This window comes from Psammomys obesus, unplaced genomic scaffold (genome assembly GCF_907164565.1).
Source record: "Psammomys obesus unplaced genomic scaffold, mPsaObe1.curated_primary_1811, whole genome shotgun sequence".
Lineage (NCBI taxonomy): Eukaryota > Metazoa > Chordata > Mammalia > Rodentia > Muridae > Psammomys > Psammomys obesus.
The window spans coordinates 3,441,854-3,459,361 of NW_026592710.1; the positions used below are offsets into that span (position 1 = coordinate 3,441,854).

Genomic DNA, 17,508 nt, shown 5'->3' on the forward strand with positions numbered 1-17,508 from the left:
GTGTGTGTGTGTGTGTGTGTGTGTGTGTGTGTGTGTGTGTGTGTGTGGCAGAGAGGGAGAAAGAGAGAGAGAGAGATGAAGTTACCTTTCAACACCTATATGAGCTGCATAAAGCCAGAAGTGAATTTTGCATTTTCTGTACAAGCAGGCGTGCCAGCACCATCTACTGGCTGATCTGCCCTGACTCCCTGTGGTCACCACGATGCCCACTGCTCCCTGCCCGCTCAGGCAGTCACATCCTACTCTGCACAGCCTACTAGTGAGGGCCAGAGACCCCCCTCAGCAGAGCCCAAGGCATCGCTAGCCTGTAAGCACAGGAAGTGCTGAGATGCGCCCGCTGCTGGGATACAGGAAGGAGCTGGGGAGGAGTAGCCACTGGAGGTCAGGGAAGGAGAAGAGGCGGATTCACCTGCAGCCTGTGGAAGGCACGCAGCCCCGCTGAGGCCACTGTGGATGTGTGGCCTCTGCAGAACGGCAGGATAATCAGGGAGCACTGTTTTAGGTCACCAAGTGTGTGTCAAGTTGCTGCAGCAGCAACAGGAAACACAGGCTTCCTACCTGCCCAAGGGCGTCGTCCATCACCCCAAGGACGCCAATCACCCCAAGGATACCACACTGTTCTTGGGCCTGTAACTTTATGGGTGGATATGTAAACCGAAATAGCAAAGCTTCTCTCCTCCCAAACTGCTTTGGCTGCCCTTTACTGGATTTATTTTATTTAAAAATTAGCATATATCTAAAAAATAAACACAGTGTGTGGGTACAGCACACTGGAGGCAGACAGCACCAGCTAAGACAGTAACGGGACAGAGATCAGCTCCAGCAGCCTGGAGGGTTTGCACAAGCCCTGGACGATAGCAAGGGAAGGGATTAGGGAGGGCAGGGTCATCTCAGCAGCCTGGAAACCTGACAGCAGCAGCAAGGACTCCGGGTAGACCTGTCCTCCCACCCATGTGAAGAAGAAAGGGGAGGAAAGAAAACAAGCAAAGAGGGGAGGAGAGGCCAGGAGAGGGGAGAGATGAGGAAGGAAGGGGAGGGGAGAATGACTTGAAGACCCTAACCATCAGGCAACAATGGCAGAGGTCCTGAGTGGTCCCCAATGTTACCTGTCCAAGAATTTACAGGGAGAGAGAGAGGAAGCAGTCAGCACGGTGGGGACTTGACCAGAGCCAGGACACCAGGGTGGTATCCGTCAAGGAAAGAGGAGCATGGCTCTGGAACGCAAGCGTGACTTCCATCTCCAGCAGGGGACCCACAGGAAGCTGACAGACAGACCGTCAGGAAGGAGGGGGCCATGAGGTTCACCAGCCAACCTCAAGTCTCACTTGGGGAGTGCGGGCCAAGCTCGTGAGGCATCTAGGTGGGAAGTAGGACCTACCCAATCAGGCCAGCCCAGCACAGCTGAAGAGCAAGACCCAAAGGTTCAAAGCGTCCTCAGAGCGTTAGAACACCCATTAGACTCACAAACAGTCAACAGACAACAAGGGAGAATTCTGAGCAAAGAGGAGGAAACACCCAAGTCTACCCAGAAGGCAGCAGGTCAGAGCTGTGCAGGTTACGGGAGGGGGGAGGGGGAGTGAGAAAGGGAGGCCAGGAGGTGTTGGGGCAATGACACACAGTTACAAGGATGGGTTCGGGGAGTCCCGCACGCCTCTGGCCACACACAGGTTGGCGACCATCATTAACCGCAGTGTTCCATCTTTCTAAACATTGAAAGAAAAAACTGAGGGTATTCTTAGCACAGAGATGGGCACACCCACGGCCCTGACCCCACGATGGCTCACCACAGACACACTTGGAAGGTCACAGCCCACGTGGTGCAGCTGTGCTGTATCTACAAGACAAACTCGAGAGAGAACTGACCAATTCATTCCAGCTTAGCCAACAAGAGCACTGAAGTCCGTAAGCCGAGTTCTCCATGAGAGGGAGTGAGTGGACAGAGTGCACACCTGGCGCCCACCACCCCAGGGTCCTGCAGACTTCCTGGCAGCACCCCAAGTGTGCGCACCTGGATTCCGCCTATACAAGATGGGTCCTTTAACGCACACTGCAGAAACAACCCTGAAACGGTCTGCTAAGCACTTTACTCAGACAGTTAGGAACTCCATTGCTCTACAGAGACGGAGCCTACGACTCGTCTTTTCACCAGACGGTTAGGGTTTGGTGCCTGCTTCTAGGCATTTCAGACCCTCCCAATGACCAGGAAAACAGAGGTCTGCACACATAGCTGTAGGCCAAAAGGGCCAGTGGGCCACTGGCCTACCACCGAGAAAACCCCATTAGAGGACCAAGCCTCACAAACCAGTTCTCAAAATACGGAGTATCCTATGCCAGGACATGGGCTCCAAACTGGAATAGAAAACAGCCAGTCAGAACTACCCGGATTATCAGGAGCTGAGTGGGGAGGGGAGGAAAATGCTAGTGGGACAGCATGCCCTCTGCGGCATTTGGCATCCTCCGCTGCTGGGCAGCCAGAGGGATCACGGGAACACAGCAGGAGAAGCAGAGCACAGCCAGAGGATGGGAGACAGTGAGAGATGTGAGCACAGCAGGAGAGAGGGAGCACAGTGAGGAGAGTGGGAGCAAAGCAGGAGGGTGGGAGACAGTGAGAAAGGGAGCACAGAGAGGAGAGGAGCACAGTGGAAGAGGAACACAGTAAGGATGAGAGTTCAGCAGGAAGGTGTGAGCACAGCAGGAGGGTGGGAGCACAGTAAAGAGGGAGAGCACAGGGGGAGGGTGGGAGCACAGTGAGGAGGGAGCACAGCAGGAGGGTGTGAGCACAGCGGGAGGAGGACCTCACGGGGCTCTGCTCCATAAGTTCACAAGCTGCTCATTCCCCATCCGTCCATCTGGGTCAGTCATGAAGGACGAGACCACCTGTGTCCGGGGCCCCTACAAGTCTCCCTCCATTAGCAGGAGACAGATCTGCTCCGGAACCTCAGGCCACAGCTCAAAGCCACCTACGGGCCCTGCTGTGCGTGCCTTTCTTCCCTCCACCCCAGCTTCACCACAGGGCCAGGTCTCAGTCAGGCCTCAGGCCTACAGCAAAGGCCTGAACACAGGCCCAGGCCACACAGGACATGCTGGGACACCCAAGCTCAGGGACAGCAGCGACGCCTCAACCCACACACACCTATGGACCTGTCACTCACACGGCAAGGACTGATCCTCTGTCGGGAGCCACGGCCATTTGCATCTCACTATGACCCCGGTCCTGAAGGTAGCTCCCAAAGTCACACATTAAGTCAACAGGGCTACAACGCAAATACAAGGATGCCAGCAAGAACATGCAATCTGGGCTGGCGGCCACCGCTTCCCACTGGCCTCAAATTCCCATGTGCACAGGCTGCCCCGCCAAGTGGCCTTGGCGAAGTCACCAACAGACACTGGCCTGCCCGAGGGGTTAAGTAACTGAACCAAGCTGTGGCTGACGCTGGGTGACAAGCAACTGGCCCACACATAATCACACTGTCCAGTTCACACCATCGTTGTAGGGTAAACCAGCTAATTGTGTCAGCAGAGCAACCTGTGGCGATTACCCCATTACCCCGAAGGGCCCAGGAGAGAGAAGCAGGCTGTGGCTGGGGGTCAGTGCTCTAGAACTCACCTGAAGGGGACACAGCTGCTTTCCGGGAGGATCGACGCCCTGCCTTGGGGCCGCCAGCGTGCTCTGTGGGCGTGTCCGAGCTCAGCGAGAACTGGAACTGAATGGTTCCCGACTCCACTTGCTTCACCTGTGATTGACCCCACCAGAGAAACTATTCACCCTCACGGGCAGGTCTCCGTGACTCAGCAGTACAACTGCCAGCCCTCCAGCCTGGGCCCCTTCAGAAAAGTTTGAGCAAGCGAGCAAAGATTCTGGAAGCCATGTGTTCTTAGATCACAAACAAGTAATCTGAGAAGAAAATTAGCTGTTGCATTAAAATCCCAGGAGATCATATTATCAGGGAATGACATTTGCCCAAGCGGAAGTATAGTTTCAGATACTTAATAAGCCAGGATGTGTGCGGTTTTTAATTAACATGTAATATTGACTTACATGCGTGAGAACGTCCTGTGGGTTTAAGCCACGTGCCGGCCCCACCCCTCCCTCTTCTGGTCCAAGCAGCGGCTGCCTGCTTCTTCTGGAGAGGCTCACGTAAACCCAGTTAGGAGGCCCACAGCCCTAGAGAACGGTCTTCTCACTCACTCACTCAGTCAACGCCCCTAGGGCTGCCCGCCCGCACTGTGGACACACATGGACGGCCCACGCCCTTCGTGCCTGGGTCCGGCCCCCTTGCACCGGTGTGGCCCAGTCACCCACCTCCTGGGAACGCCTGGCTGGTTGCCAGCCCCTGACTGTACAGAGGAGCCACAGACAGTGGCGGACAAGTTGCTGTGTGAGCTCGTTTGTCTGGGAAATGGCTGCTAGGGAGGCTCTGCAGTCACGCTGTTTTGTAAAGATAAAAACATTCAAAGCTAGAGAGGCTACGGAGATGGCTTGGCAGTTAAAAGCACTGCTGCTCAGGCAGAAGCCCCAGGTTCAGTTCCCAGCACCTGCATGGTGGCTCACAGCCATCTGTGACTAGTTTCCTTTTCTGGCCTCCTTGGGCCTTGCATGTTCATGGTTCACAGACAAGCATGCTGACAAAACACTCATACACATGAAATAAAAATGAATAAACCTCAATTTTTTTTCTGAGCTGGGGTTTTCTCTGTTCCAAGGTCTACTTTGGCTCATATAAACATGCTGGAGGTTTTTGTTTGTTGGTTTGGTTTTTTCAGTCAGTGTTTGGATGGAATTTCCCCTGTTCCTTTACCCTCAAGCGGCATCGTTACATTCAAACCATGGTCCTCATGGACCCTCGGGGAGACCCTGTTTCTGTCTGGGACGTGACTCCCACCACTTGATCTTCCTTGGGCTCTATTTCCCGTCTCTGCCTTCTTCAGAACAGTTCCATTTTCTCCATCTGTCTGCTGGGTTTAGACTGTTATGGTTTGAAATGTTTCCTGCAGGCTCGTGGGCAGTAGTGGGATGAACGGGATAGGCCAGAGCTGTCCTGAAGGACTGTGGACCGTTAGTAGGTAAGGCCTGGCTGTTGCAAAGGGGTCGCTGGGAGCCATCTTTGAAGAACATATCCACGTCCAACTCTGGCCGGCTCCTTCTGTGTCCTGCTGTCCTGTGTGAGCAGTCTGGACTGAATGCTCCCGCCTCCGTGTGCTCTGCCCCGCCTTCCCCGCCAGGACACACTGGGGTCCCTCTGAGACTGTGTGAAGAGCACACAGTTTGCCTTTTCTCCCTTATTTCTGTCTGGTATTTTGGGTCACAACGAAATTAATTGCAATTCATATGGCACCCTCCTGTTAACGACTTCTTTTTAAGGTTTTAAAGATGAAATCGGCCATGGGTGGTGTACCTTCTCTCAGAGGCTGAGGGAAGGGCGGCCGCCAGCCTGAGGCCGGTGCAGCTTACACCGGGAGACGCTCTCTCCAATAAATAAGTAAATGAAATCAATAAACAATACTTAGCTCTTCTCGGCCGGATCACCTCGCCTCTGCGGATGGAACTCAGCCCTCTCAGCCTCTCCTCTAGACCCACTCCTGGCTTGACCTTGACACTGTCTCATCCTTCCTAACTAAACAACTTGAAGATACGCTGTAACTTCTGCCTCAACCTCTGTCAAGCCGACTCAGCCCTTCTTTCCACTGTTTCCATGTTTCCTTCTGTCTACAGTAGCAGTTCTTAACATTTGGCCGAAGACCATTGGAAAGCTCAATGCAATTCACAACAGCAGCAAAATTACAGTTAGGAAGCAGCAATGAAAATAAGTTTATGCTTGGGGTCACCACACCTGAGGAACTGTATTAAAGGGTCACAGCATTGGGAAGGTTGAGGGCCACTATCCCCAGAGAATGGCCACCCTGCTTCCGGCACCGTGCTCCAAAATTCCCTTCCTTCAGTTCACTGGGGAAGGCGATGCCTGTGCTTCTGACAGCTCTCAATGTGTACAGAATTCTAGGTTCCAAGGTCTGCTTTTCCCACTCGCCCTCATGGCTTCTGAGAGGAACCTGCTTCTCTATTTCTGTTCTCTGGTCTTTGTCCTTGCTCTTAGTTTTTGGTGGCTCACAGTGGCTGGTGAGGTTACTCCCCATTTACCTCTGGGCTTTGCTGACCCTCCGGATACCTAGGTTTGTGTCTCATGCCAGGAGCTTCCTGTCATCATATCTTCAGAGGTGCTGCCTGCACCAGGCAGGACTCTGATGACTCGCTCTGATGCTGGACTCAGGTGCCATTCCACTGTTCGGCACTGGGGTTTGGCTGCTGCTGCCAATCAACTCCTGCGGCTCGGGTGGCCTGCGTTCTGCTGACGGATCTTCAAGAGTCACAGACTCTGGTCATCTAGCCAGCTACAGAGCACATCTTGTGAGGATTTTAACTATGTTGCTTCTCAGTTCTAAAACTCCCATTGGGCTCTTCTCTGAATCTTCTCTCTTCACAGCAGTGGTAGCTGCTAGGTGTGGCCGTGTTCACACCGGCTACTTTAAGATCTTTGGTAACCAGCCTTTGAACCATTTAGCTGTCAGCTAAACCGCTCTCCCTATCTAGGTCCTGGCACACAAATTCATTTAGGTTATACTGCCCTCATTTTAAAGATTATATTTTAGGACTCTGCTGCTTTGCAGTCCATGAAGGAAGACGGCTGACACTGTGTCATGAGAAATCAGTCCCTGTGGGCAGTGGTGACACGCGTGCCGCTCTCAAAGCTGCCCAGCGTCCTCCAGGTCCCGCCATGCTCCTCCAGTGAGCAGCCCTGCGACTGGGCAGGGTCCACTGCCCGCTCCCAGCTCAGGTCTCAACGTCCTGTCCCTGCGGTCTGAGGTCAGATCACACCCACGAAGCTTGCGATAAGCTTAGAATTTTGCAAGTAGGCTGCTTCCGAGCCCCTCCCTCCTGAGCACTGCCCAGTTCCTGGGGACCCCTCAACTTTCCAATCAGGCCTGCTGTGTGCATCCTGCTTAAGGCCAGGTGCTTTGTAAAGAGGACAGCCGTGTGAAACAGTTAATGTCCTCATCCATCAGTTCAGGAAGTCAGTGCGTGATGTCTACAAATGATAAACTAATAGCATAGGAAGCACACTATTTCAAAATCAAAGGTAAATAACTATAAATCATAGCTAGGAACAGGAAGCGGTGGGTTGTGGAGCTATAAATACTTTTAAAGAGTTACTCATCCAAAGGAAAAAGACAAGACAAGGACAAGAGAAGGAAGGAAACACAGCCATGAGATGGTCCCTTGCTTCATGGCAAACAGTGAGAGAACCGTAGACAATGTGAACCCGATGCTTCTAAGAAACAGTGCAGCTTTTCCACAGTTGCTGCTTCCCTTGACTGTCAGCTGCTGTTTCTGCTCAGCTGTGATGCCATGGGCTCAGGGCCATTCTTCCCATTGTCCATGTGTACGTTCAAAAGACAGTCGCTGAACTACAGAGCTGCAGGAAGGCTGCAGAGCTGGCTGGGAGAGGACACAGCTAAGGCATACCTCATTCGAGTAAGGAACACACAGAGTCGCCACGGTGCTTCGCCAGAGCAGGAAGACAGAGTCTGTCTGCTCGGGGTGCCGCTCCGCAACCACAGGCACTCTGGCTCCAAAAGCCTTCAGCAAGGTCCTTAGACATTTTGGCTGCCACAACTGGGGATGTTACTGACATCTAGTGGCCAAGGGTGGAGATGCAGCCAAACACTCTCTAGCGCAGCCAGTCCCCAGGTTACCGGGCAGAAATGTCAGCAGTTCTGGGATTGAGAAATGGAACTCAGAAGTGGTATTCAGCATGTGTGCCACCAACCACATCAAACTTTCAAGATCCTCGTGCCTGACACAGTGTGCACACTCAAAAAGGGAAGTCGATGAAGTGGCAATACAAGCTGTACACGAGACAACATGAGCCAGACACAGAGGGGAGACAGAGAGGGAGGGGGAGGGAGGAGGAGACAGCCAGAGAGGGAGGGGGAGACAGACAGAGAGGGAGGGGGAAGGAGGGGGAGACAGAGAGACAGACAGACAGACAGAGAGGGATTGGGAGACAGACAGAGAGGGGGGGAGACAGAGAGGGAGGGAGGGGGAAGGAGGGGGAGACAGAGAGACAGAGAGGGAGGGGGAGGGAGGGGGAGACAGACAGACAGAGAGGGAGGGGGAGACAGACAGAGAGGGAGGGGGAGACAGACAGAGAGGAAGGGAGAGACAGAGAGACAGACAGACAGAGAGGGAGGGGAGACATAGAGGGAGGGGGAGACAGAGAGAGAGACAGGGAGAGGGAGGGAGGGAGACAGAGAGAAAGAGACAAGGAGAGACAGAGAGACAGAGAGAAGGAAAGAGAGAGAGGGAGAGAGACATAACCACACAGAAGCAGAGACACACACAGGGGAGGGAGGAAGAGAAAAGAGAGAGGGAAAGAGGAAGAGAGGGGGGATGGTAATGGCTTTGAGATTTCTAATGGTGATTTCATAATAAGGGCTCAAACAGACCATATGGAGATGCAGCAAAATGTGGTCCCACAATGAGAGACATTGCTCATAACAGGGAAAGTGCTCGCTCAGCTGCTCCCCGATGCGGGTCCCCAAAGCATCAGCCAGATTGTAAATAACAACACTGGAAATAAGAGCTGTCGCTAGAGTCAGCACAGACATGACAGTGTGAGATGACAGGTATGGACCCTGTGCTCGAGAACAAGGAAATGAGGGTAAGGGCTCCATGCCCTGCCGACTCGCTGCAGACACCACATGGGGGGCTACCTCACCCCAGAGGGCCAGGGTGGACCCCCAGACACTGGCCTGAGCCAAACCACAGTTTCACACCTGTCCACGGTGCCCTGGCTCACTTGACTTCCAAGACCACACCTGGGCAGGGCGGGCAGGGCAGGTGGACATACACACATCCTTCAGCCTCTCCTGACCTTCCTTGCTTTCCAGGTTGGCGCTCAAGAGAATGCCCCAGCCAAGCAGCTTTGTCCATGTGAGTCTGCTGTGGGCCTGCTGCTCCACACCCAGCTGAGTGTGCAAGGCCCACAGGGGTCTGCGCTGGGTGCAAAGGCCAGCTGGGGGCCGAAGCCAACGCTCTGGCTAGTCCTCTGCCACTCACCATCCTGGCAAAAACCACACGAAGCCTGCCTCTGGGGCACCAAACATGGACAGAAGCTGAGGAAAACTCCTCACCAAGTGTGTACAAGACAAAATGTGTGCAAATTGGCCCAGCAGGGCATCCAGAGGAGGAGAAGCAAACGAGGATGTTATCAGACCCAGGACGAAACCGGCCTAACCCTGACTCAGCAAACAGCAAGGATAACATTCGGGACATGGAAAAGGATTCTTCGTGAAATACTAGAAACATGCTAGTCAATAAACTTGGCTTGGTGGGGAAAGCGCTTCTGTGCAAGTGTGAGGACCTGAGTTCAATCCTCGGAACCCACAGAAGCTAGGTATGGTCGCTCACATCCACAGCCTCAGCACTGGGGCACAAGTGGAGACAGGGGGACCCTAGGGTAGCCAATCAGCAAGCTCCGAGTTCAGTGAGAAGCAGTGCCCAGAAACAGGACGGAAAAGAACACAGGAAAAATATCCAGTGTCAACCACTGTCCTCCACAGGAACTCTCACGGGTGACTGTACCCTTATATCACACACACACACACACACACACACACACACACACACACATGAACTTGCTAGACGCATGTGAGCGTCACACCTATGAAGCGTTTACCTCCTCGGAGCTCATGCTAGCTGAAGGCACCTTGTAGACCAGGCAGCGCGAGGGGTTGAGCTGGACTCCACCCTGAAGCGGCAGTGTGACCTTTCCTGAGGCGGCCTCCAGCTCGGGGTTCCAGACAGCCCAGCGAACCATGTGCATGCACGCCAAGTTGGACAGAGAGGTGGTCGAACCAGCCTGCAAAGGAAAAGAAGCCCGCCACTCGGGTTAGCGCGGGTTAGCGCGGGTTAGCTCAGCAGCTGCCAGGTGGTCACCCGGAACTCTCCACGAGTCACCGCACAAAGAGGCCGAGATACCCGTTCAGCCACAGAGGGAGCTGAGGCAGCAGGGGCGCGTGCCCAGCGCGAGCAGCCCATCCTGGCCCTGTGGGGTCCTCCTGGGGCTGATGGCAGCAAGGGCCACCCAAGGCTCCACTGCTCAGGAGGCGCCTGAAGATCTGTAGGCCCTTAGAGACTCGCCAACTCCTCAGACGCAGCAGGAAAATCAGTGGCACCTGCGCTGCTCAAGAGCTTTGCCAAAGAATGCTGTTTGTGTGTGTGTGTGTGTGTGTGTGTGTGAGAGACGTTCGTGTGCATACATGTAAGTACACCCGTGAGGGGCTGTATGTGAGTATATGTGTGAGTGGGTAAAAGTATGCGAGGACAGTGTGAGTATGTATATGGGTGTGCATGTGTCTGTGTGTGTATCTGTATATGTGCATGTAAAATACATACATGCATAGGTGTAAATGTATGTGTATATGTATAGATACAGACACATAGGGGTGTATATGTGTGTATATGTGTGTACAGGTATACATATACGCTTAGGTGTGTGTATGTGTGTGCATGTGTATGTGTACAGATATGCATACATGCTTAGGTGTGTGCATGTGTGTGTGTATAGATATGCGTACATGCTTAGGTGTGTGTGTGTGTGCGTGTATGAGGGGTGGAGATGCGTGATCAATCTAGGGTTACCGCACACATGCTCATCAGAGACTGAACAGAAAATGAATTCACACAGATGGAGCGGCATTCGGGCTGTTTTATGCAACACTCCTTGCACCTTCTCGGCGCGGCCAGATGAAAGGGCAAGGCCGGAGGAAACCCTGGCTCACAGGCATCTGTCCTGTGCAGGGAGCTGCCTCGACAAACACAGACGTAGAGCTCCGCTCAGCACTGCAGTCTGAAGCTGTCACTTTCACCTTTTTACCTTTTAAGGAAGATTACAGCTGAGTTTCAGGTCTTTGTGCGGTACAGAAATGCCACCAGACCCATCAAGAAGAACGGCTTTGGTGGAAGTCCTGACTGGCAGCTCCTGAGGCTGCCTGGGAAGGTGGAGACCCCTATGGTCCACAGGAAACCACTGACCCAGAACTCCAGTGTGGGAGGCCCAGGGAAGGACCCCCAGCCTGCCTCTCACTGGGGCCCGCAGCTTGGCCACCATGTGCTCGGAAGAAATATGCCTGTGGCAGCAGTAGGTGAAGGAGCCTGAACCCAGTACTGCCCCCTCCTGACACTCTTATGGGTAGCCGACCAGCCCGACGCACCAGGAAACATACCAGATGACATGGCTCATGGCCCAAGGCAGCAGGTTTTGGCTGCTGGTACAGACAAGGGTACCTAGAGGCACAGAGCCAGGCAGCCAGCACAACTGTGGAGTGGAGGACACAATCTGGCTGACCTCTCCTGATGAGGTCAGAAGTCCACACCTGCCTGAGATGGATACATGAGGCGCCGCCCTCAAGGAAAGGACACCAGGACAAGATGGATAAGCTGCAGCAAGAAAAAACAACAGCGGGGTTCCAGCAGCGGCCGAGGTCCTGGCAGACCCTGCTCACGTCACTAGAATCAAGGAGTGGCCGGGCCGCCGTCACTGCCAGACATGGCACACCAGGGCCCCAGGCAGATGCCGCACACTCACAACAAGGTCTCTGCTAGACTAAGCCACAGCCTAGTTCAAGGGCCAAGAAGCTCAGCATCAGAGTGACTGGCCCTTGTTCCTGCAATGAGCAGCCTGCCGGGTGCTCTTTACACCCGAGAGACAGAACTCCTCACCTTCCTGACTGCTGTCTGGCTGTGCACCTGGACTTCATGTGTAGATCATCAGGGCATGGCTGCTCCTTCCCACAGGCAGATGGTGGATCTAGGTACTGCCAAGCTCCCATCCCTATGTTAATGAGGCTTGGGTCCCTGGCCACTGGGTGTGAAGAAACCCCAAAGTAAAAGCAAAGAATCCAGGAAGTGGGACCTCCTGCCCTGCCTCCACCTCCACCCTGCCCCTGAATGTTAGACAGATTTTGGGAGGTGCTGGGTAATAGCAGGGGCACAGATCAGCTCCTCTCAAAGCACAACCATACACAGGGAGTGAGAGCACTGGCAAGTAAAACACCCTAAACTCAGGAGCCATCCGCTCCTGTAAACACAGCTGCTCACGGTGGCGGGATCAGACATAAAACAGGAATCCCTGTCCCTGCGACTGCTGCAAGGCCTTCCGCTTCGTTTCTCAAATTAGGTGAGCCTGACATCTAATTCTCCAATTTCACGGTTCTCGGTGGTTGTTTAGGTCTCAATCAATATAAAGCTCTGCTCAGTGGAGTGCCTGTCAGTTAATAAACATCCGCTCTTCCTCACTTTTGTCTTTAACAGAAAGAGATGATGGTGAGCTACCGATCACTGCCGAGGCCGGGCTAACGGGGAGCTGCTGGAAGTTGAGCTCCACACACCTGCCTGTGTCGTGAGGCCAGCCTGCCCCTGCTTCAGGGGCCCTTCCCCAAAACTGACAAGAAAAAGCCGGAGCAGCCAAGCACATGCACAGAGAAAGAGTGGTCACTCAGCAGGCTTCCGCTGCCCAGGATTTTGACAGTTAGGATTAGAGAGGCTAGCTGGTATCACAGGGCACTCTGCAGCCCCAGCTACCCACGAGGCAGAGGCAGGAGGGCTCCTTGAGGCAAGGAGTCCAGGGACAGGCCTTGGCAACACAGGGCAACCCTATCTCCAAGGTAAAAATCAAAAAGATTAACCACTTTATAATTTCTTATCCTGTCAAATTTAGATCAGACAAAGAGTCCAAACCACTCTGAAATTAAGTGTTCATTTACACCTCTAGCTATAACAAATGAGTTTAAAAAAAAAAAAAAAGGTGCACAGATGGGTCATAAGCCGGGTTTTGCTGTGGGACTGAAGGCTCAGCAAAGCCACACATGTGGTTCTATCACTGACCTCTGGAGACGTTCCAGCCTAGGCTCCTCACAGATCTGTCCCATCCCACTCCCTGGAGCCCGGGATATGAGATGAGCACGTCCCAGGGCAGCCAAGCTATGTGGAAACTGATGGTGAGAGCAGGAGAGCAATCCAGGATGGAGCCAGAGACATGCAGGGACAGAGACAGCAATGAGGAAACAGAGAGGGCGGGAGTGCGGACTAAGCCAAGGCCAGCCTGCAAGAGCAAGGAGCAGGCCTCTCCCAGAGAAACACGCCTGCCGAACCTTGCTGTGCCCAGTGGCACTGACGGAAGCTGAGGCAGAGCAGAGATGTGAGAGCAAATCCTGTGGCCCTAAGACACCAGCCTTGGGCTGCACACCTTCTGTCCTCAGAGTAACACGAGGAGAGACAGGCTGAGGCCTCTGTTCCCTCAGGAGCTTTATCTCCTCAGATGTTTGCTGAGGACTCTTTCCTGCTGCCTGGACCACCACGTCACACCCTGAGCATTATCTTCTGGGGCCTTTTGAACACAGACAGGTGACAGTGCCATTCTCTCTTGGGAGGGAGGAAGGGAGGAGCCATCCACAGTGCTCATACTTGCAGCCACTGCGGCCACTTCCAGACACAGGGATGGGCCCGGAGGGATAGAAGCCTTGATGCTTAAGACCACATCGGGCCCCTGGCTAAACACAAATTAAAAGGAAAACTGCCATAGTGCTTCCTCTGAATGTTCCCAACATCACGCCAGTCACAGAGAGAAGACCAAAAAGCAGAGAGAGGGCTGCACTGGGAGAAAGCTCAGCCCACACAATGCTTACTAAGTTTGATCTCTAGAACCAAAGTTTAAAAAAAAAAAAAATGCCAGGCATGGTAGCCATGCTTGTAATCCCAGCTCTGAGGAGGGAAGACACGGGGGTCCCTGGGGTTTGCTTCCCAGCCTTTTGGAGTTCCAAGACAGCAAAAGACCCTCTCTCTCTCCCTCTCTCTCTCTCTGTATCTCTCTCTCTTTCACACACACACACATACATGCTCGAGTGTGTGTGCACAAACACACACACATAAGAACATACCCCAAGTCGTAGCTAGCACCTGAGGAGAGGATGGCAATCAAGGTGTCCTCTGCACACAAACTGGAGTGACTTAAGTGGCCATCGTCTCTCTGAGGAGAGTGACAAGAGAGCATTGAGCGCTGCAGAGGCCTCTGTGAGGCCGGAGCTCAGACGCCATCCAAGACCCTGAGCCAGGCAGCTCATGGTGGGAGGGGAAAGGACCCAAGTTCTGGGCCACGGGGCAAACCTCACAAGGCTAAGAGCCACAGTGATAAGGCCTGCCAGCAGGTGATGGTAGCATGACGCCCCTCCTCCCTGCCAGCCCTCCAGCAGAGGGTCCCCAAGCAGGCAGCATCGATGACGGGGCCGCAACCTAGCGAAAATGAGAGGCGCAGTGAACTTGGCAGCTGCTGCCAGCTAATTCCCCTCACACATTCACAGCAGCAGAGGAAGCCTAAGAAGCCATAATTAGCGTCATCTGTTCTCCCATGTATGACCCGGCATGCAAGGTGTCACTTAAACGCACAGCAATCATTTATTAGGCAGAATTTTTGGCTCATTCAACTAAGCACAGCAGTTATTTTTAGTCATCAGTGTGAGCAATGAAAGAAAGTTCCAAGCCTAGAACAACACTCCTGACTTGCTAAAGGGCTAGGAAGACTTCGGCTCCTTTCTGCCAGCATGTCAGGGGTGAAAAAAGCAAGAGAGGTTGGCCATCCTGGGCTGCAGATGTGACTCTGAGGTGGACAGGCAGGGAACATCACCCATGAGGCCGGAGTCAGACCCAGAGGCTGCATAGACATGGAGGTACCAACCAACCGCATGGGTAGCACTGCCTGGCTTCTGTGTCCCCTGGAGAGCCTGTCCTGCCCGCTCTCCCTCCCTCCAGGGAAGTCCTGGGGGCTAGCAACCCTCCCCCATGGCACCGGGCCGCCACAGGGCCACATCAGCACCTTGACAAGAACGTCATCCCTGCTACCTGCACCCAGTCCACAGGAGGGGTGAGGAGGAGGCCAGCCCAGGCTCCTCGTCGACTAGAACCCAGGGGCTGCAGGAAATGGAAACCCTCACTCAGGGGTCACGGCTGACCCGGAAGCAAAGCAGGAGAGAGGAGGACGAAATAGAAGTCAGGAGGATGAGCAGAGAAGCACATGCCCACACTTGGAACAGGCCATGGGCAGAAGAGCCACACGTAAGCAGATGAGAAAGGTCATGGCAGGGTGTTTGATGTGAAAACTGAAGTTCTGCCTGCGCAGCCGACATCACCGAGGGGCCCAGGTACCAAGTGCTCGACCTCACTCCTCCCAACGCAGAGTCTAACTTGGGAAAAAGTGCACTCTGTGAGAAGAACTGGCTGTCTGGTCAACATAATAACTATCCACGCAAGCACTGCAGCTAAGTGAGATGTAAATGAGGGAGAATACCCCAGGCAGAACAACAGCGTGGAAAACAGACTGCCCATGAATAAACCTAGCAGGAAGCAGTCAGAATCCACATCTGTAACTATAAAAAGTCAAAAGATGCAGACACCGCGGCTGGGGAGACGGCCGCTGCATGGCAAGGGCCCAGACTTTGGATCCCCAGAACAGTGTAAAGGGGGAGCAAGCTGGCTAGCTGCATTGGTGGTGTGCCGGCTACAGAGTCATCTGAGGAGAGGGAAGCCAGCTGAGAAAGGGCTCCGTAAGACGGGGCTGCAGGACTTTTCTTAATCAGTGATCCATGTGGGGGCCGGGGGCCGGTCCACTGTGGGTGGGGCCACCCCTGTACCTTTGTTTCTGGGTTCCGTAAGAAGGCAGGCTGAGCAGCAGCCCTCCATGGCCTCTGCATCAGCTACTGCCTCCAGGTTTGAGCTCCTGTCCTGACTTCCTTCAGTGATGAACAGTGATAAGGAAATGTGAGCCCTTTTCTCCCAAAGCTCCTTTTGGTCGTGGTGTTTCATCGCAGAAATAGTAACCCTGACTAAGGCACTGAGCTCCAGGCTTGCTTGAGAAATCCTGCTCAAAAGATAAAATGGAAAGTGATCAAGAAAGACTCCAGACACCAACCTCAGGCCCACACACACGAGCCCACACATGCAAACATGCATACACACATGCAAGCACACCACACACACACACAGTTTCACTACAATGCCCCATACAAGCACAGTGTTTGCACAGCCAAGGGGGCAGGGAAACAGGCTCTTGGTTACCTGACCAGCTCCCAGGCCCAGGCTTTGGCTTTTCCTGACTCTAGGGAGAAAAGGTGCTCTCAAGCAGGTTCAGGAAAGCCTCCTGGAAAGATGATCATAGTATGCAAAGGTGCTCTCTGAGCCATGAGTGACAGAGAAGAAAGATGCTTCTAGCTGGGTCTCTGGAGTCAACCAAAGGCAGCTGCCAGGCAGAAAATCGAACAGCTTCTTCTAAAACACACTACCCATCACAGAAGGACCTCTGGGGCAGTCCCCGGCCACAGATCTCATCTCTTCTCAAAAGGAGACGAGAAGACACACATGAGCTCCATGCTTAGCCAAGACTCAATTCACCACAGCAGAGGGGACACGGGAGCTCCTAGCAGGCAGCCCTGGCACCCCAGGCTCCATCCGGGCTGGTGGAGGCCATTCCCCCTGTTCTGTAAAGAAAATCCAGGTCTACGGCTACACCACCCTGAACACGCCCCATCTTGTCTGATCTCGAAAGCTAAGCAGGGTCAGATCTGGTTAGTGCATGGATGGGAGACCGCCTGGGAATACCGGGTGCTTTGGCTTTTTGAAAAAAGGGGGCTGGAGAGATGGCTCAGAGGTTAAGAGCACTGGCTGTTCTTCCAAAGGTCCTGAGTTCAATTCCCAGCAACCACATGATGGCTCTATAGTATCTATAATGAGATCTGGTGCCCTCTTCTGGCATGTAAGTACACAGGCAGAATAATGTATAAATAATAAATCTTTAAGAAAACCCTGAGCGCTCAGCCTGAGTATGAGCAGGAGCCATCACCAGGACATTCACCAAGACACTGCTGCAGTGAGAGGCCAGAGGGCCAGAGGCCTCAGGCATGGGCCTAAAACAAGCCCAGGCTAAGTGTTTGATGCTTCATTGCAATCCTCAATGTGACTGAACTAAGAGGCGCACGGGGTTGACAGATGGCTCAGCAGACAAAGGCTCTTGTGACCAACTCTGACACTGGAGTCTGATCCCCAGCACCTACACTGTGAAAGGAAAGAACCAAGTCCCAACGCTCTGACATATGTACAAGCACACACATAAAATTAAAGAGAAAAAGATGTCTATGTCCTTGAGGCACTTTTCCAAATGGAGACCTGTCTTGAATGTGGGCAGAGCATGCCCATGGCCTGGAGGTCCAGACTGGATAGAAAGGGGACAGGAGAAAGGCAGCTGAGTACACGTGCAACCCTCTGCTTCCTGGTCAATGATCAGGGTCCATGATGCCTCCGACTCCCACCCCTGACGCCACCCCGGCAAGCCACTGCCTTCCCCACCAGGATGGGTGCCCTCAAAGCAGAAGCCAAAAAATCAGCCCTTCCTTGCCAGCCATGGC

General features: G+C 53.6%; 1 protein-coding gene across 4 annotated transcripts in view; it reads right to left on the reverse strand.

The window, feature by feature from the left end:
• The window catches only part of Nphp4 (nephrocystin 4), a 115,429-nt gene that overhangs the window by 63,021 nt on the left and 34,900 nt on the right, over nt 1-17,508 (reverse strand). For all 4 annotated transcript variants that reach the window (XM_055615152.1, XM_055615153.1, XM_055615154.1 and 1 more), the window contains exons 10-11: nt 9,735-9,917; nt 3,608-3,734 (exon numbers count right to left, since the gene is read on the reverse strand). In XM_055615152.1, coding sequence (XP_055471127.1) covers nt 3,608-3,734; nt 9,735-9,917 — 310 coding nt within the window. The remainder of the gene's footprint in view (nt 1-3,607; nt 3,735-9,734; nt 9,918-17,508) is intronic.